The 21,906-nt window shown below is 39.7% G+C and overlaps 1 protein-coding gene across 1 annotated transcript in view; it reads left to right on the top strand.

The window, feature by feature from the left end:
• Nucleotides 1–19,963, top strand: part of TEX11 (testis expressed 11) — a 338,390-nt gene extending 318,427 nt beyond the window's left edge. The window contains exons 29-30 of the mRNA XM_065900178.1: nucleotides 18,875–19,039; nucleotides 19,901–19,963. Coding sequence (XP_065756250.1) covers nucleotides 18,875–19,039; nucleotides 19,901–19,963 — 228 coding nt within the window. The remainder of the gene's footprint in view (nucleotides 1–18,874; nucleotides 19,040–19,900) is intronic.
• Nucleotides 19,964–21,906: the final 1,943 nt, after the last annotated feature.

The raw sequence follows: 21,906 nt of genomic DNA, 5'->3' as shown, positions 1-21,906 counted from the left end.
AGTAATCAGTAAGAGAAATATTACCAACATTGGAAGAAATGGGCAAAAAAAATATAGAAAAAACATTTAAAGTCTCTGGAAATTGTCCTTAGAGCATACATAAAATGAATAAAGATCTATAGAATATCTACTAAATCTTGGAAAGAAACGTGAGTCTGTGGTACTTGAGCCATGACCCACTCCCTTCCTGTCTCTCCCCCAGATTAGCATGAGGGAAGCTCCATTCCAGGCAAGTATGGCCAGGAAAACAATGCTCACACCCCCCTCAGCTCCCAGCAAGTGATATGGTATGCCACAAAGAGCAGCAGGCTGCCAACACTTCTCATTCCACCTTGAGATGCAAGTTGCAAAGCCTCAATTCCTGGCAAGTATGGCCAAGAGAATGAGCCTCCCTTCCTTCACCCAGCCTCCACTTATAGGGCAGATTATTTACCTCAGGCAAGTCAGACCAAGAATATTAGAGCCCTGGTTTTCCTTTTCCCAGCTAACTCTTAGGGCAGTGGTTCCATACCCAAAGAGGCAACCAAGAAAACCAGAGACTACTACTACTACCCTACCCAGCACCCTTCTGTTAAACAAGAGGTATCACTCAGAGGAAAGGAGTCCACTGCCCCCCCTCCCACCCCTCAAAGGTCTGGAGCAGAGGCTCAGAGATTTTCCCCAGGGAGAAAGGCAGTCCATAAGAACAGAGAGCTTCAAACTTCTCTCCAAAGGAACTTACTTCACTTGAAACAGGGTGTGGGAAAGTTCAAGCCAAAGAGTAGTCTTGAAAATAATGGAGATTTTGGTGGTAAGCAATTAAGAGGAGGATAGTAGCTCTGTTTGAACAAGTAACTCAGAGACCAGCTATATTACCATAGAGAGCCATGGAAAAAGACAGCTCAGAAGAGCCTTATTGGCATCAGAACAAACCTCAAGATTTGCATTAAAGACCATCCCTACAAAGTTGTCTGAATATAACTGGTTTAGACTGTAGAGCAGTTTACACCTCCAGGCATTGTTGAAAACAATAGAGCAATCATCATGCAATTAGAGGAGCATAACAGCTGGATGTGATACCAGGAGTCAGCCAGCTTAATAGAGACATCAGAGAAAGAGAAAGTTAAAGAGAGCCCTACTCAATACTGTCAGCCCATGATGACTACTGCACGTAACCAAGTCTGTGTCCTCTGAGAAGCAACATAAGAAGCTTCACACGTGAGGAAACTAGACTTTCCTAAAATAGTCCAGTAGAGTTACTACACAAATAAATACACAACAACAAAAACAAGCCCCAGGGTTGGGGGAATCAGTCTCTAGAGTTGCCACCTAAAATGTTTCTAATATATTACATAAAATACTCAGTTTTCAAAAAAAAATATGAGACATACAAAGAAACAAGAAAGTGTGACCCATACACAGGAAAAAAAGCAAGTAACACTAGCTCTGTGACAGGACCCAGATATCAGACTTAACAAAAATGTCAAAGTAACCATTACAAATATGTTCACAGAACTAAATGAAGCTAAAAGAAATAAAGGAAGGTGTGATGACAATGTCTTAACAAATAGAGAATATCAATAAAGACATAGGATATTGTTTTCAAGAATTATATGAAAAATCTGGAAGTGTAAACTACAATCAGTGAAATTAAAAATTCACTAGAGGGGCTGAACAGTAGATTTTAACTTGCAGAACCCAGCTGTTTCAAATCACCAAATTTGAAGATAGATTGATAGATTATTCAATCTGAAGATAAGGGAGAAAAAAGAATTTTAAAAATGCCTCAAAGAAAAGTGGAACATCATTAAATACACCAACATACACATAATGGGAGTATCAAGAATGGGAGAGAGAAGAACAGGAAAAAATATTCAAAGAAATAATGGCTGAAAGCTTCCCAAATTTGACAAAAAATATTAATCTACACATCCAAGAAGGTCAGCGAACTTCAAATCGAATACACAAAGTGATCCACACACAGAAACATAATACTAAAAATACTGAAAGCCAACTACAAAGAAACTATCTGAAAGGAGTGAGAAAAAATGATTTATCACTTAGAAAGGAACCCCAATTATCAGTACTGAAATCGAATCAGTAATTTAAAAACTCCCAATAAACAAAAGTCCAGGACCAGGTAGCTTCACAGGTGAATTCCACTAAACATTTAGAGAAGAGTTAACACCTATCCTTCTGAAACTATTCCAAAAAATTGCAGAGGAAGGAACACTTCCAAATTCATTATATGAGGCTGCCATTACCCTGATACCAAAACCAGACAAAGATATTACAAAAAAGAAAATTGTAGGCCAATATCACTGATGAACATAGGTGCAAAAATCCTCAACAAAATACTAGCAAACTTGGTGGTGTGATGAATTGGGTGATTGGGATTGACATGTATACGCTGATGTGTATAAAATTGATGACTAATAAGGACCTGCTGTATAAAAAATAAATAAAATTCAAAAATTAAAAAAACTAGCAAACCAAATGCAACTTTATATTAAAAGGATCATACACCGTGAGCAAGTAGGATTTATCCCAGGGATGCAAAGATTTTTCATAATCCCCAAATCAATCAGTGTGATACACCACATTAAATTGAAGAAGAAAAACCATATGATCATCTTAATAGATGCAGGAAAAGCTTGATAAAATTCAACATCCATTTATGATAAGAAAAAAAACTCTTCAGAAAGTGGGCACAGAGAGAACATACCTTAACATAATAAAGGCCATATACAACAAACCTACAGCTGACATCGTACTCAATGGTGAAAAGCTGAAAGCATTTCCTCTAAGATCAGGAACAAGACAAGGATGCCCACTCTCACCACTTTCATTCAACATAGTTTTGGAAGTCCTATCCAGAGCAATCAGAGAAAAAAAGAAATAAAAGGAATCCAAATTGGAAAAGAAGAAGTAAAACCATCACTGTTTGCAGATGACATGATACTATACATAGAAAATCCTAAAGACACTACCAGAAAACTACTATAGCTCATCAATGAATCTGGTAAAGTCACTGGATAGAAAATTAATATATAGAAATCTGTTGCATTTCTATACACTAAAAAAGAACTATCAAAAAGAGAAATTAAGGAATCAATCCCATTTACCATCGCATCAAAAAGATTAAAATCCCTAGGAATAAACCTACCTAAGGAGGCAAAAGATCTGTACTCCAAAAACTAGAAGGTGCTCATGAAAAAAAATTGAAGACCACACAAACAGATGGAAAGATAGACCATGTTCTAGGATTGGAAGAATCAATATTGTTAAAATGACCATACTACCCAAGGCAATCTGCAGATTCAATGCAATCCCTATCAAGTTACCAATGGCATTTTTCACAGAACTAGAACAAAAAAATTTTAATTTGTACAGAAACACAAAAGACCCCAAATAGCCAAAACAGTCTTGAGAAAGAAGAACAGAGCTGGAAGAATCGTGCTTGCTGATGTCAGACTATACTACAAAGCTACAGTCATCAAAATAGTATGGTACTGTTAAAACAGACATAGATCAATGGAACAGGATAGAAAAACAGACATATAGATCCGTGGAACAGGATAGGAAGCCCAGAAATAAACGCACGCACTTATGGTCAGTTAATCTATGACAAAGGAGGCAACGATACACAATGGAGACAAGGTAGTCTCTTCAATAAGTGGTGCTGGAAAAACTGGACAGCTACATGTAAAGGAATGAAATTAGAACATTCTTTAACACCATATACAAAATGGATTAAAGACCTAAATGTAAGACTGGATGCTATAAAACTCCTAGAGGAAAACATAGGCAGAACACTCTTTGACATAAATCACAGTAATATTTCTTGGATCACTCTCCTAGAGTAATGGAAAGAAAAGAAAAAGTAAACAAATGGGACCTAATCAAGCTTAAAAGCTTTTGCACAGCAAAGGAAACCATAAAACAAAATGAAAAGACAACCTACCGAATGGGAGAAAATATTTGCAAACCATGCTACCAAAAAGGGATTAATTTCCAAAATATACAAACAGCTCATATAGTTTAATATCAAAAAACCCAGACAACTCAATCGGGAAATGGGCAGAAGATCTAAATAGACATTTCTCCAAAGAAGACATACAGATGGCCATTAGGCACATGAAAATATGCTCCAACACTAGCAGATAACATTCTTTGCTGAACCAAGATGTTGGAGTAGAAGGACATGCTTTCACTCCCTCTTGTGAGAACACCAGAATCACAACTAGCTGCTGGACAGTCATCAACAGGAAGACACTAGAACTCACCAAATAAGATACCCCACATCCAAAGACAAAGGAGAAGCCACAATGAGACGGTAGAAGGGGTGCAATCACAGTAAAATCAAATCCCATAACTGCTGAGTGGGTGACTCACAGACTGGAGAACACTTACACCACAGAAGTCCACCCACTGGAGTGAAGGTTCTGAGCCCCACGTCAGGCTTCCCAACCTGGGGGTCTGGCAGCAGGAGGAGGAATTCCTAGAGGATCAGACTTTGGAGGCTAGTGGGATTTGATGGCAGGACTTTGACAGGACTGGGGGAAACAGAGACTCCACTCTTGGAGGGCACACACAAAGTAGTGAGTGCATAGGGGCCCCGGGGAAGGAGCAGTGAACCCAGGGGAGACTGAAGCAGACCTACCTGATAGTGTTGGAGGGTCCCCTGCAGAGGCAGGTGGTGGCTGTGGCTCACCGTGGGGATGGGGACACTGGCAGCAGAAGTTCTGGGAAGTACTCCTTGGAGTGAGCCCTCCCAGAGTCTGCCATTAGCCCCACCAAAGAGCCCAGGTAGGCTCCAGTGTTGGGTCACCTAAGGCCAAAGAACCAACAGGGAAGGAACCCAGCCCCACCCATCAGCAGTCAAGTGGATTAAAGTTTTACTGAGCTCTTCCCACCAAAGCAACACCCAGATCTACCCACCACCAGTCCCTCCCATCAGGAAACCTGCACAAGCCTCTTAGATAGCCTCATGCATCAGAGGACAGACAGCAGAAAAATAAGAACTACAATCCTGCAGCCTGTGGAACAAAAAACACATTCACAGAAAGATAGACAAGATGAAAAGGCAGAGGGCTATGTACCAGATGAAGGAAGAAGATAAAACTCCAGAAAAACAACTAAATGAAGTGGTGATAGGCAACCTTCCAGAAAAAGAATTCAGAATAATGATAGTGAAGATGATCCAGGACCTCGGAAAAACAATGGAGGCAAAGATTGAGAAGATGCAAGAAATGTTTAACAAAGACATAGAAGAAGTAAGGAACAAACAGAGATGAACAATACAATAACTGAAATGAAAACTACACTAGAAGGAATCCATAGCAGAATAACTGAGGCAGAAGAACGGATAAGTGACCTGGAAGACAGAATGGTGGAATTCAGTGCTGCAGAACAGAGTAAAGAAAAGAGAATGAAAAGAAATGAAGACAGCCTAACAGACCTCTGGGACAACATTAAATGCAACAACATTTGCATTATAGGGTTCCCAGAAGGAGAAGGGAGAGAGAAAGGATCAGAGAAAATATTTGAAGAGATTACAGTCAAAACTTCCCTAACATGGGAAAGGAAATAGCCACGCAAGTCCAGGAAGTACAGCGAGTCCCATACAGGATAAACCCAAGGAGAAACATGCCAAGACACATGGTAATCAAATTGTCAAAAATTAAAGACAAAGAAAAATTATTGAAAGCAGCAAGGGAAAAATGACAAATAACATACAAGGGAACTCCCATAAGGTTAACAGCTGATTTCTCAGCAGAAACTCTACAAGCCAGGAGTGGCATGATATACTTAAAGTGATGAAAGGGAAGAACCTACAACCAAGATTACTCTACCTGGCAAGGATCTCATTCAGATTCGATGGAGAAATCAAAAGCTTTACAGACAAGCAAAAGCTAAGGGAATTCAGCACCACCAAACCAGCTCTACAACAAGTGCTAAAGGAAACTCTCTAAGTGGGAAACACAAGAGAAGAAAAGGACCTACAAACACAAACCCAAAACAATTAAGAAAATGGTCCTAGGAACATACATATCGCTAGTTACGTTAAATGTGAATGGATTAAATACTCCAAAAGACACAGGCTTGCTGAATGTATACAAAAACAAGGCCCGTATATATGCTGTCTACAAGAGACCCACTTCCGACCTAGGGACACATACAGACTGAAAGTGAGGGGGTGGAAAAGGATATTCCATGCAAATGGAAATTAAAAGAAAGCTGGAGTAGCAATACTCATATCAGATAAAATAGACTTTAAAATAAAGAATATTACAAGAGACAAGGAAGGACACTACATAATGATCAAGGGATCAATCCGAGAAAAAGATATAACAGTTATTAATATATATGCACCCAACATAGGAGCACCTCAATACATAAGGCAACTGCTAACAGCTGTAAATGAGGAAATTGACAGAAACACAGTAATAGTGGTGGACTTTTAACATCTCACTTACACCAATGGACAGATCATCCAAAATGAAAATAAATAAGGAAACACAAGCTTTAAATGACACAATAGACCAGATAGATTTAATTGATATTTATATGACACTCCATCCAAAAACAGCAGATTACAGTTTCTTCTCAAGTGTGCATGGAACATTCTCCAGGATAGATCACATCTTGGGTCACAAATCAAGCGTCAGTAATTTTAAGAAAATTGAAATCATATCAAGCATCTTTTCTGACCACAGCGCTATGAGATTAGAAATGAATTATAGGGGAAAAAACGTAAAAAACACAAACACATGAAGGCTAAACACTACTTTACTAAATAACCAAGAGATCACTGAAGAAATCAAAGAGGAAATCAAGAAATACTTAGAGACAAATGACAATGAAAAGACGACAATCCAAAATCTTCGGGATGCAGCAAAAGCAGTCCTAAGAGGGAAGTTTATAGCTATACAAGCCTACCTCAAGAAACAAGAAAAGCCTCAAATAAATAATCTAACCTTACACCTAAAGGAACTAGAGAAGGAAGAACAAAGAAAACCCAAAGTTAGCAGAAGGAAAGAAATCATAAAGATCAGAGCAGAAATAAATGACATAGAAACAAAGAAAACAATAGCAAACATCAATAAAACTAAAAGCTGACTCTTTGGGAAGATAAACAAAATTGATAAACCATTAGCCAGACTCATCAAGAAAAAGAGGGAGAGGACTCAAATCAATAAAATTAGAAATGAAAAAGGAGAAGTTACAACAGACACCGCAGAAATACAAAGCATCCTAAGAGACTACTACAAGCAACTCTATGCCAATAAGATGGACAACCTGGAAGAAATGGACAAATTCTTAGTAATGCACAACCTGTTGAGACTGAAACAGGAAGAAATAGAAAATATGAACAGACCAATCACAAGTAATGAAATTGAAACTGTGATTAAAAATCTTCCAACAGGGCTTCCCTGGTGGCACAGTGTTTGAGAGTCTGCCTGCCGATGCAGGGGACACAGGTTCGTGCACCAGTCTGAAAAGATCCCACATGCCACAGAGTGGCTAGGCCCATGAGCCATGGCCGCTGAGCCTGCACGTCCGGAGCCTGTGCTCCGCAATGGGAGAGGCTGCAACAGTGAGAGGCCCGCATACCGCAAAAAAAAAAAAAATCTTCCAACAAACAAAAGTTCAGGACCAGATGGCTTCACAGGCGAATTCTGTCAAACATTTAGAGAAGAGCTAACACCCTTCCTTCTCGAACTCTTCCAAAAAATTGCAGAGGAAGGAACACTCCCAGAGTCCTTCTATGAGGCCACCATCACCCTGATACCAAAACCATACAAAAATACTACTAAAAAACAAAATTACAGTCCAATATCACTGATTAATATAGATTCAAAAAGCCTCAACAAAATACTAGCAAACAGAATCCAACAACACATTGAAAGGTTCATACACCATGATCAAGTGCGATTTATCCCATGGATGCAAGGATTCTTCAGTGTATGCAAAGCAATCAGTGTGATACACCATATTAACAAACTGAAGAATAAAAACCATATGATCATCTCAGTAGATGCAGAAAAAGCTTTGGATGAAATTCAACACTCATTTGTGATAAAAACTCTCCAGAAGGTGGGCATAGAGGGAACCTACCTCAACATAATAAAGGCCATATACGACAACCCCACAGCAAACATCATTCTCAGTGGTGAAAAACTGAAACCATTCCTCTAAGCTCAGGAACAAGACAAGGATGTCCACTCTCATCGCTATTATTCAACATAGTTTTGGAAGTCCTAGCCTCTGTAATCAGAGAAGAAAAAGAAATAAAAGGAATACAAGTTGGAAAAGAAGTAGTAAAACTGTCACTGTTTGTAGATGACATGATAGTATACTTAGAGAATCCTAAAGATGCCACCAGAAAACTACTAGAGTTAATCAATGAATTTGGTGAAGTTGCAGGATACAAAATTAATGCACAGAAATCTCTTGCATTCCTATACACTAATGATGAAATATCTGAAAGAGAAATTAAGGAAACACTCCTATTTACCATTGCAACAAAAAGAATAATATACCTAGGAATGAACCTACCTAGGGAGACAAAAGACCTGTATGCAGAAAACTGTAAGACACTGTTGAAAGAAATTAAAGATGATACCAACAGATGGAGAGATATACCGTGTTCTTCGACTGGAAGAATCAATATTGTGAAAATGACTGTACTACCCAAAGCAATCTACAGATTCAATGCAATCCCTATCAAACTACCACTGGCATTTCTCACAGAACTAGAACAAAAAATTTCACAATTTGTATGGTAACACAGAAGACCCCGAATAGCCAAAGAAGTCTTGAGGGAAAAAAACGGGAGCTGGAGGAATCAGACTCCCTGACTTCAGAGTGTACTACAAAGCCACAGTAATCAAAAGACAATATGGTACTGCCATAAAAACAGAAATACAGATCAATGGAACAGGATAGAAAGCCCAGTGATAAACCCATGCTCCTATGGTCAACTAATCTATGACAAAGGAGGCAAGGATGTACAATGGAGAAAAGACAGTCTCTAGTAAGTGGTGCTGGGAAAACTGGACAGCTACATGTAAAAGAATGAAAATAGAATATTCCCTAACACCATACACAAAAATAAACTCAAAATGGATTAGAGACCTAAATGTAAGACCAGACTCTATAAAACTCTTAGAGGAAAGCATAGGCAGAACACTCCATGACATAAATCACAGCAAGATCTTTTTTGATCCACCTCCTAGAGTAATGGAAATAAAAACAAAAATAAACCAATGGGTCCTAATGGAACTTAAAAGCTTTTGCATAGCCAAGAAAACCATAAACAAGACGAAAAGACAACCATCAGAATGGGAGAAAATATTTGCAAACGAATCAATGGACAAAGGATTAATCTCCAAAATATATAAACAGCTCATGCAGCTTGATACTAAAGAAACAAACAACCCAATCCAAAAATGGGCCGAAGACCTAAATAGACATTTCTCCAAGACATACAGATGCCCAAGAAGCACATGAAAAGTTGCTCAACATCACTAATTATTAGAGAAATGCAAATCAAACCTGCAATGAGGTATCACCTCACACCAGTTAGAATGGGCTTCATTAGAAAATCTACAAACAACAAATGCTGAAGAGGGTGTGGAGAAAAGGGAACCCTCTTGCACTGTTGGTGGAAATGTAAACTGACACAGCCACTATGGAGAACAGTTTGGAGGTTCCTTACAAAACTAAAAATAGAAATACCATATGATCCAGCAATCCCACTACTGGGCATATACTCAGAGAAAACCACAATTCAAAAAGACACATGCACCCCACTGTTCATTGCAGCACTATTTACAATAGCCAGTTCATGAAGCAACCTAAATGCCCATCCTCAGACGAATGGATAAGGAAGATGTGGTACATGTATACAATGGAATATTACTCAGCCATAAAAAGAACGAAATTGGGTCATTTTTTGAGACGTGGATGGATCTAGAGACTGTCATACAGAGTGAAGTAAGTCAGAAAGAGGAAAACAAATACCGTATATTAACGTATATATGTGGAACCTAGAAAAATGGTACAGATGAACTGGTTTTCAGGGCAGAAATAGAGACACAGATGTAGAGAACAAACGTATGGACACCAAGGGGGGAAAGCCGTGGGGGCATGGGGGTGGTGCTGTGATGAATTGGGAGATTGGGATTGACATGTATACTCTGATGAGTATAAAATTGATGAGTAATAAGAACCTGCTGTACAAAAAGAAAAAGAAAAAAGGTAACATTCTTTTCTCCCAGTTAATGTTTTCTCTTTTTTGTTGATTTTCATGGCATGGGATAGCACTACTTTTCCAATTTTGTCTGAAGAGCCATGTCTTGGAAACAACAGATGTGAACTTTTTTCTATTAATATAAAAATCATTGTCTTTCTATTAATATAAAAATCATTGTCTTTCAGTAGGGTAGTATATTCTACTTATAGCTATTTTAGTGTGTTTTTCTTTTCAGTCTCTTCACGTTTTTCTTTACTAAAATGTCATGTTTACTTTCTTGTATATTCATTCCTCCATATCCATGCTTTAAATCATTCAAAATATTTATTAAGCAAAAAAAAAAGAAAAGATGCTCAACATCACTAAATATTGGAAAAAATTCAAATCAAAACAACAGAGTATCAACTCACAGCAGTCAGAATGGCCATCATTAAAAAGTCTACAAATAATAAATACAGGAGAGGCTATGGAGAAAATGGAATCCTCCTACACTGTTGGTGGAAATGTACATTGGTGCAGCCACTGTGGAAAACAGTATGGGGGTTCCTTAAAAAACTAAGAGTTACCATATCATCCACCAATCGTACTCCCAGGCATATGTCTGGAGAAAATTCTAATTTTAAAAGATACATGCACCCCAGTATTCATAGCAGCACTATTTACAATAGCCAAGAAATGGAAGCAACCCATTGTTCAACAACAGATGAATGGATAAAGAAGATACGGTGTGTTTGTGTGTGTGTGTGTGTGTGTGTGTGTGTGTGTGTGATATATATTTGCATACATATACACACTCAGTGGAATATTACTCAGCTATAAGAAAAAATGAAATAATGCCATTTGCAGCAACATGGATGGACCTAGAGATTATCATATTAAGTGAAGTAAGTCAGATAGAGAAAGACAAATGTTATCACTTATATGTAGAATCTAAAAAAATGATACAAATGAACTTATTTACAAAACAGAGATAGACTCACAGACCTAGAAAACAAACTTATGGTTACCAAAGTGGATAGCGGAGGATGGGGGGAGATAAATTAGGAGCTTGGGATTAACAAATACACACTACTAGGTATGAAATAGATAAACAAGGACCTGCTATATAGCACAGGGAACTATACAGTAAGTCCCCTACATACGAACCTCTAAGTTGCAAACTTTCAGAGATGCAAATGTGCATTTGCATGTCCAATCATGTAAGGCGTGAGTGAAATTGCAGCTTGCCCTCCGTCTCCTACTGCTGATGATCCTTCAGCTCTGCCATCTCCCACCTCCTCTCCCTCCTCCAGTCAGTAACTCTTCTGGCCTGTTCACTCGATGCCAATCCCAGTATGCCAGCTGTTGTACTGTACTACTGTACTTTGCAAGGTACCGTACTGTAAGATTCAAATGTTTTCTTTATTTTGTTTGTTTTTTATGTATTATTTTGTGTGAAAAGTATTATAAACCTATAATAGTACAGTACTATGTAGCTGATGGTGTTAGTTGGGTACGTAGGTTAACTTTGTTGGACTTAGGAACGCGCTCTCGGAATGGAACTCATTCGTATGTAGGGGACTTACTGTATTCAGTATCTTGTAATAATTTACAATGTAAAAGAATCTGAAACACTTTGCTGTACATCTGAAACTAACACAACATTGTAAATTAACTATACTTCAATTTTTAAAAATGGTTTAAAAAAAAGGAACCCCAAAGAGAGTAACTGTTGACTTCTCACCAGAAACAGTGGGGACCAGAAGGCAGTGGCATATTCAGAATGATAGGGAAAAAGTAACAGCTAACCAGGAATCCTATAATCAGCAAAATTATCTCACAAAAATGAAGATATTAACAAATAAAGAAAAACGGAGAATTTCTTGCTAGCTTACCTGCCTCCAAGAAATACTAAAGGAAGTTCTTTAGGTTGATAGCAAGTGAAACAAAAAGCATTGGTACTTAAGTAATTATACAACAGTATAAATGCATACTTCTTTTCCTTTCTTCTCTTGTATTATTTAAAAAGCAAATGTATAAAACATACAATTGTTTGTTGGGCTTTTATCGTATAAAACGTAATATAAAAATAACAGCACAAAGAAGGAAGGTGGGAGCCAGTTTGGGAATAAGGAATGACACTAGAGAATAACTCTAAGCCATGGGGAGAAACGAAAAGAACCAGAAATGGTAAATAAGAAAGTTAATATAGGGGCTTCCCTGGTGGCGCACTGGTTGAGAGTCCGCCTGCCGATGCAGGGGACACGGGTTCATGCCCCGGTCCGGGAGGATCCCACATGCCGCAGAGCGGCTGGGCCTGTGAGCCATGGCCGCTGGGCCTGCGCGTCCGGAGCCTGTGCTCCGCAACGGGAGAGGCCACAATGGTAAGAGGCCCACGTACTGCAAAAAAAAAAAAGAAAGAAAGTTAATATAACAAATTATAAATATATACTTTCATTCTTTACTTCTCTTAGCTTCTTTGAAACACATAAAATTATATGAAGTAATTAAAACTTTTATTGTTGCATTGTCTATTTCAAAACTTACCATAGGGCTTCCCTGGTGGCGTGGTGGTTGGGAGTCCGCCTGCCGATGCAGGGGACAGGGTTCGTGCCCCAGTCCGGGAGGATCCCACATGCTGCGGAGCGGCTGGGCCCGTGAGCCATGGCTGCTGGGCCTGCGCCTCCGGAGCCTGTGCTCCGCAGCGGGGGAGGCCGCGGCAGTGAGAGGCCCATGTACCGCCCAAAAAAAAACTTACCACAGAGCTATAGTAATCAAGACAGTGTGGTACTGACATAAGGATAGACGTAGAGATCAGTGAAATAGAATTAGAGTCTGAAAACAAACCCTCACCTTTATGGTCAGTTGATTTTTGACCAGATTGTGAAGACTATTCAATGTGAAAATGTAGTCTTTCTAACAATGGTTCTGGGACAAGTGTGTAGCCACATGGAAAAGAATGAAGTTTGGACCCCTATCTCAAAATGGATCAAAGACCTAAATGAAAGAGCTAAAATTATAAAACTATAATTATACATAAGCTAAAATAATAAGACTTTTAGAAGTATAGGCTTAAATCTTTGTAACCTTGGGTTAGACAGTGTTTTCTTAGATATGACACCAAGAGCACAAGCAATAAAATAAAAAATCAATTAATTAGATATCAGCAAAATTAAAACTTTTCTGTGAAGGACCAACAAAGAAGTGAAAAGATAACCCACAGAATGGCAGTAAATGTTGCAAATCATATATTTGTTAAAGAACTTGTACTTAGAATCCATAAAGAGCTCTTACAACTCGATAATATAAAGACAACTAATTTTTTTTAATGGGCAAAGATCTGAGTAGACAGTTCTCCAAAGAAAATATTCAAATGACCAGTAAGCATATGGAAAGATTCTTGACATCATTAGTCGTCAGAGATAGGCAAATCGAAACACAGTGATCTACCACTTGACACCCACTAAGATGACTATAGTCAAAAAGACAGACAATAACAAGTATTGACAAGGATGTGGAGAAATTGGTGCCCTCATACACCATGTTACTGTACAGTGGTACAGCTGCTTTGGAAAACAGTCTGGCTAAGTTCCTTAGAAAGTTAAACGTGAAGTTACCATATGACCCAGCAATTTCACTTCTAGGTATATACCCATAAGAAATGAAAACAAATGCCAAACAAAGACTTGTACACAGATGTTCATAGCAGCCCAAAGTGGGAGCAACCCAAATGTCTATCAGCTGATGAATGGGTAAACAAAATGTGGTATTTCCATACAATGGAATATTAATTGGCCATAACGAAGAATGAAGTATTGACACATGCTACAACATGGATGGACCTTGAAAACATTATGCTAAGTGAAAGATTCCGGTCATAAAGGACTACATACTGTGTGACTCTGGACATTTATCTGAAATGTCCAGAATAGGCCAATCTATAAAAGACAGAGATGGGGGTTATTTGGGGAGATGGGGAGTGACTGCAAATGGGCATGGAGGTTTCCTTTTAGGGGGATGAAAATAATATACAATTGACTGTGGTGACAGTGGCAGAACTCTGTGAATGTACTAAAAGCCATTGAATTGTACACTTTTTTTTTTTTAGCAACTTTCATGGTTTGGATGCTTTTTTTTTCCAAATTTATTTATTTATTTATATTTATTTTTGGCTGTGTTGGGTCTTTGTTTCTGTGCGTGGGCTTTCTCTAGTTGCGGCAAGCAGGGGCTGCTCTTCATCGCGGTGCACGGGCCTCTCACTATCGCAGCCTCTCCTGTTGCAGAGCACAGGCTCCAGACGCGCAGGCTCAGTAGTTGTGGCTCACGGGCCTAGTTGTTGTACGGCATGTGGGATCCTCCCTTACCAGGGCTCGAACCTGCATCCCCTGCATTGGCAGGCAGACTCTCAACCACTGCACCACCAGGGAAGCCCTGTACACTTTTAAGTAGGTAAATTGTATGGTATGTGAATTATATCTCAGTAAAGCTGATGTACACAATATTCACTTCAGTAACCCTGAAGAGAGCCTAAAAAGACAGTATTTGTGTTCCAAAACACGTAACAGTTTTGTTAGACTGTTATATGACTGCCATGTTTATTAAGATGTTGAAGACAGAGAAAACTGGCTTCAAATATGAGCCCCAGAAAATCATAAGTGCAAACATCTCTACTTGCTGGCATTGATTTGTATGTTACCACAGGCAAGCCTATGTTGCACTGGGGTGAGTAGCTGCACGGTTGCATTTCTTCGTTGAAGATGAATGATTCTCCTGAGCAGTGTTGGACATGAGAGTAGCTAACGCAAATGAAAATAAAACTCATCCAGTTCCCTAACTCATTGAATGGCACCATCATTCCTCCAGTTGCCCAAGCCAAACATCTCGGAGTCATCCTCAGTTCCTCCCTCACTCCCATTTCTAACCTATCACTAAGTCCTGTCAGTTCTGCCTCCTAAATATCGTATATTCATTTACTTTTTCCCATCTTCCACCATCACCAACCTAGTTCAGGTTATCATCTCTTACCTCAGCTACTGCAGGAACCTTTTAGCTGGTCTTCTTGCATCTCTTGCTTTCTTCATTTCTCCATCCAGCAACCAGAGTGATCTTTTAAATTTTCGAATATATGTGACCTTGCTTAATCTTCTTCAGTAGTTTCTCATTGCTCTTAAAAACCAAAATCCTAAACATGGCCTACAAGGTCCTGCGTACCTGTCTGTCCTCATCTTGAGCCACTCTTTCCGTCACTCTCTGTACTGCTAGCCACACAGTACTCCACTAATTACCACCTCCTAGACAAATTTGATGGCCTCTTTCTTTACCCTGGCCTTCATTATTGACCACTGCCTCCTTATTGAAAGTGTCTTTTCTTTTGTCCTTTATGTTCTCATCACTCTTCTGTGTTATCTTTTCCCTCTTGCCACCCAACTATGAACATTTCCAATATGCTCTACTCTTTCCTTCTCCATATTCTATACTCTGTCCTTTAAGTGGATTGATATTTTTCAACTATTACCTGAGTTCCAGTCCATATCTGCAACAGCCCACATGATATCGCCAAAGTTACCTCAATCTCAACATGATTAAAATAGAAGTTAACATTATTTTGATCCTTTATCCCCAGAAACATTTCCTTCCAATTTCTTCTTTCAGTGGTATCAGCATTCTCTCAGACATTCAAACTGTGTACTTCAGAGCCATTTTTAATTGACCTATCTTCCATTCCCCATATCAAATCAGTTACCAAGTTCTACTGATTCTTCCTTTAGAGTGTTTCTTACATCTTTCCATTTCCATTATCACTATTTCTGACCCTCATCCACTTCATTCTTCATCTCTTAACAAGTCCATTTAAACAGTTCTCGCTGTATGTGTTTTCTCACACTCACGTCTGTTCTAAACACCACTGGCATTTCAATCTTATTAAAACTCCAGTTTCATCATATAACTTTCCTTCTCAAAAAGTTTCAGTAACTTCTCATTGCCAGCAGAATAAGTCCCAAAATCTGTGGCCTGTTACGCAAAACCCTTAACATTCCAGCCCGATGTTTCACAAATTACATTCCACAAGATGTTAGTAAATGATCTACATACTCTGGATTAAACAAAGTTACATGGTTTCTTCACTGTAAAAGTTCCTAAAACTTTTAATGAACTAATGTGCATTAAAACTCTCCAAGAGGTTGTATATAGAATGCAGCATTTCCAAAATGTATTTGACTAAAGAACCCTATTTTTATACACCATCTGTTAACATTTTTCATGACACTAATGTTCTAAGGAAAAGCATCTAGGAAGTGCTTAGGTAGCCCCATCCTACATTTCCAGTCCTATTTCCCATTAATTTCCCTACATCAGTTGTCTGCTTGGGCCAAATGACTGTTAGTTCCCCTGAGACGTGCTTAGTCTCAAGCACAGTCTGAGTCTTTATTGATTCTATTCTGCCCACATGGAATGCCCTTCTCTTTCTCTATATATATATTTTAAGTTGAGATACAATTCATATATCAATTCATATATAAAATTCACAATTTTAAGGTATACAATTCAGTGGTTTTTAGTATATTCACAAAATTATGCAACTATCGCCAGTATCCAAATCCAGAACATTTTCATCACCCCAAAAAGAAACCCCATAACCATTAGCAGTAACTCTCCATTCCCCTCTCCCCCAGCCCCTGGCAACTACCAATCTGCTGTCTCTCTGGAATTGCCTGTTCTGGACATTTCATATAGCCTCTCTATAGCTAGATATGCTGCTCATCTACTCTAAGATCATGTCTATTTGTTCAGTCATCTGTTAAGTCATTCCGTTAAAATTACAACACGGTCACGTGTCAGGCTGTGAATACGCAAAGGTAGATGACATTCTGCCTTTAAGGAACTCCCAGCCTAGTGAAGGAGACAGACAGTAGGTGCCGTGAACAAAGTGCCATAGGAACAAAGTGGTACAGATAACAAATTGTGGAGAGTCAGGCAAAGCCTGAATGAGGAGGTAGCATTTTAATAACTGGATATGAATTCATTTGTTCATTCATTCATAAATTCATTCATTCAGCAAATATCTATTGCACCCTTATTATGTGTCAGGCACAGTGTTGGACTCTGAGGATACAAAGATGAAGAAGAAAAATTCCCTGTACTCAAGGAGCTCAGCCTGGAGGAGATATATATATATATATATATATATATATATACACAGTTTCAAAACAATGTGATATAAGTTGTATTAGAGGAATGTAAAGCTTGCTGTGGCAACAGAGAGAAAGGAATGACTAACTCCGTTTGTTAATTTGAAGAAAAGGTAGAAGTTTACCAAGTGGATAAAGGCTGGGTGGGGGGCTGGCATTTCAAGCAGAGAGACTAGACCTCTGACTGTGCCAGCCCAATGCTCATTTGTTTGACTGAGCTGGAGCACCTAATGCCTGTGTCACTCTGACTAGCCCTTAATCACATTCCTGGTGTGGTCCTCTTTATACGTGGATGCCTTGTCTCCCCAGAGGCATTATGTATCATTTAGGATAAGAGCTTTGTCTTGTCACTCTTAGCACCCTCATTCTCATAGTGTTTTATGCATAGTAATTTTTTATAGATCCACATGGGTGAAAGGACAGCTGAGACAATGTCATTGACACTCTCAACAACCTGCTGCCCAGGTCTTCAAGGGCCTGAGACCTCTTGTGTAGATGAAGGACTTTAACATGTTATGAGCACACAAGTGCTCCCTCTGTGGTCCATCTCCTATACAAGAACGGCAAAAGTAGGTCCTTAGACTATTCCTTTTTGCTATTGCAAAATCTTGTGATCAGCCATGTTAAAAGACAAAGGGACCATCTTAGAAATGTGCCCTGTGTTCATAGCAAGGTAGATACTGTCAACACTAAAGATCATTTTTAAATTATAATCAGTTGACTTGAAGTACAATAAAACAGATTACACTCCATAATCAGTTTTTGCCTTCAAAGTGGAATCTGAGGTTTCCCAGAGAAGGAATTCTGCCTCAAGATTCTAACAGAAATTCTGTCTGAGTTTCCAGCCTGCTGGCCTGCCCTACAAATTTCAGACTCAAGATCACAACATCAAGTCTTACCTGATTTTACAGCCTGCTGGCCTACCCTACAGATTTCAAACTTGCCAGCCCCTACATTGTGTGAGCCAGTTCCTTAAAATAAATCTCTCTATACATATGCAAAAAATAAAGATTAATATAATTTCTATTCCAAACACAGACTGATTCAGGTCAAGGAAATTAAGAGATTCAATAAAACTGCTGCTTCACAACCTTCTCTGAAAATTAGAGATAGGTATTGGGGAGTTAATCGACTGAGGACAGCAACAAGGGAAGCCCCAAACAGAATACAGGTTTTTCTCCTGCTTCAGAAAGACAGAACTCAGTCCAAGAGGGCTTCATTGCTTTTTTAGTGTATGTGTCACTTCATGAGGTCGTGCTATGGAGCATCCTACAGCTGACAGACCTTCAAGGTGGTCTCCTCCTACTCTCCAGGAGCACAGGATTGCTCGTGGGGGCCGCGGGCTCCTTCCTCCGTGTCAGCAGAGCACCCATTGTTTAATAATACTGGGATGCAGCCCTCATAGAGTCAGGGCTACAGTGATTGTGACAGTAATAACTGTAAACCCACTGTTCTTGGATTTCAGGAAGGCTACCCAGAAATGGAGATTCTCTGGCTGATGATCAAGTGCTGGAATATTGGAATATTTATGTACAGCAGCAACAAGTATATGTCTAGTGAAAAGTGGTGTGGCCTGGCACTGCGTTTCCTTGACCACCTTGGCTCCCTTAAGAGAAACTATGAAACTCAGGTGAGGAGGGAGAGGGCTACGGGTGGATGGCATGACTCAGGGACAGAGAGGTTCTACATAGCTCTCGTTAAGGACACAACCCTACCTTCCTTGGCTAGGAAAGGATTTTGACCATTGTTCCTCTCAGTGGTTCCACAAAAGTGCAAGAGTTATGGGACTATAAACAGTAATTTTTTATAGTGAAAACCAGGAAGAATGGTGAACAAGGCAAACTTAGGAATAGAAAATGGAATCTAATTAAGAAGAATGCCAAGAGTGGGCTCTGGAAAGATGCATCCCTGTCAATGCCAGTGCACGTAGGGAAGGACCAGCCTCTGTGCAAACAATGAGTGTTAAAAAAGACATTTTCTGCAGGAACTTTTTTTCTTTTTTGCGGTACGCGGGCCTCTCAACTGTTGTGGCCTCTCCTGTTGCGGAGCACAGACTCTGGACGCGCAGGCTCAGCGGCCATGGCTCACGGGCCCAGCCGCTCCGCGGCATGTGTGATCCTCCCGGACCGGGGCACGAACCCGCGTCCCCCGCATCGGCAGGCGGACTCTCAACCACTGCACCACCAGGGAAGCCCAGGAACTATTCTGAGTAGCAGACTTCTGGGCCCTTAGCTAACAAGGAGAGGCTTGATAGAGAAAAAGGTTTTGTATCACATAAGAGCAAAGGATCTTTTATGTTTTAAGTACTTCCTCCCTTCTGCCTATCTCTAGTGAACAGACCTAGTGTCATGGGATCCCTTTTCCCCAGGTGAGTACTGTATGTTCTTCCCAGAGTGGTGCCTCAGGTCTCTCATGCCATCACCATGGGTCTGGGAAGATTTCCCACATTTCCTTTCCTCTCAAGAAATCTATTTGCTGTTCTCTTTCCCAGATTCATGTTCTGTACTGTGAGCTTCTGGAAACATTAAATAAAAAAAAAGGGCCCACTTGTTAATGAAGAGTGAGGACTGCTGGAACAGAGCAAGCTGCCAGTGACTTGAAGATATGTGTTCCTGAGATGTTGAATGTTTAAATTCTTACCAAACTTACTCTTGAGTTTTTGTTTCTGTTTTCTCCTGCCCTATTTTCATGTTGTTCAATGACATTTTCTAAAATAAAAGCATTTTGACTTTTAGTGCTGTGACCAGCTAATTTCTGGGGGGCAAATGATTTTTTCCAAAGTGCTAAGGAGCTAAGGAACATTTTATATACATATATATATATACACACATACATATACATACACATACAGAAATAGCCCATGTGAGAGCAAGCTGATTCATGCCCATGTGACCAAAAGGGGATGTTCATCCCAGTCCCACACAGGTTGCATTTTATTCGAGAAGTGCTGAAATTCGCAATACCTGAAGATAACAGAGAACCATAGACTCTTCATTGGAAGGACCTTAGTGGTCTTTGGGCCCAGCATCGATCAGATTTCATGAAATCGATGACATCCTTGAGACTTGGTTGTGCAGTCTGTATCAGAACATAGCCTGTGACAAACTCCCGAGACAACGCAATCTGCCTTTTTTTTGCTAATTGGTAAAATACCCTTCCTCATACTGAACAGAAATGTGTCTCCCTGTAACAAGTTTGTTTCCTCTTTCCCCCCTCCTCCTGACTTTTTTGTCTTCTGGTTAAACATCCTCAGACCCCCTCAGCTGTTCCTCATGTGATGTAGTCACCTCACCTTTCCCAGAGCCAAGGCCCATGTTCCAGTGAGATCTGACCCACACAGAGTTCAGCAGCCTCATTCTGGCTAGACTTGCATTAGTGTACCGTAAGATGACACTGGCTGCTTTTTCCCTGTTGATTTGTATTAACATTTTTTAACTTTTGATTTTGAAATAGTTTCATACTTACAGAAAAGGTGCAAATTGCCACATACCCTTTACCCAGATTCCCCATTTGTTAACATTTTACCACATTGCCTTATCATTCTCTCTTTGTGTATTTCTTTCTGAACCATTTGAGATTAATTTACAGACTTCTTGCTCCATTACCCCTTAATGCCGCATTGTGTATTTCCTAAAAGCAAGGATACTATTCTCCTAAGTCAGGGGTCCCCAATCCCCGGGCCGCAGACCACAACTGGTCCGTGGCCTGTTAGGAGCCGGGCTGCACAACAGTAGGTGAGCAATGGGCGAGCAAGCGAAGTTTCATCTGCCGTTCCCCATTGCTCACATTCCCCGCCCACGGCCCCCCACCGCCATCCGTGGAAAAATTGTCTTCCACGAAACCGGTCCCTGGTGCCAAAAAGGTCGGGGACCGCTGTCCTAAACGACCACAGTACAACCATCAAAATTAGAAAATAATGATACAAGTCTACCATCTAATCCACAGGCTTCATTCCAATTTCATTGATTGTCCTAATAAAGTCCTTCATAAGTTCAGGATCATAAGTTGCATTTAGATGTCATGTCTCTTTCGTCCCCTGCAAATGGAAACAGTTTCTCAGTCTTTACTGATCTTTCATGACCTTGACATTTTTTAAGAGTACCGGCCAGTTACTTTGTAACACGAACCTCAACTTCTGTGTTTCTGGTGTTTCCTAATGATTAATTTATGCATTTTTGGTAGGCACGCCACAGAAGAGATGTGTTCTTCTCAGTGCATCATACCAACAGACAGACAATGTCAGTTTGTCCCACTGATGGTTCAAGTTAAGACGGTGTCTACCATATTAGTAATTCATAAGTATTTAGGAAGTATTTTGTGGAAGACACCTTGAGACCAAATATCCTGTTCCTCATTGAACTCCCACTCACTAGTTTTAGCATCCATTGATGACTCTTGCTGGAATCCCTTTTTACTGTGATGGTTGCTAAATGTTGATTTTTAAATTTCCATCATTCTGTCTTCATTTATTAGTTGGCGTTTGTTAGGGAGAGCATT

The sequence above is a fragment of the Phocoena phocoena genome, chromosome X (assembly GCF_963924675.1).
Source record: "Phocoena phocoena chromosome X, mPhoPho1.1, whole genome shotgun sequence".
Taxonomy (NCBI): domain Eukaryota; kingdom Metazoa; phylum Chordata; class Mammalia; order Artiodactyla; family Phocoenidae; genus Phocoena; species Phocoena phocoena.
Note: the sequence above shows the minus strand (reverse complement) of the source record. Positions and strands in the feature narration are given on the sequence as shown.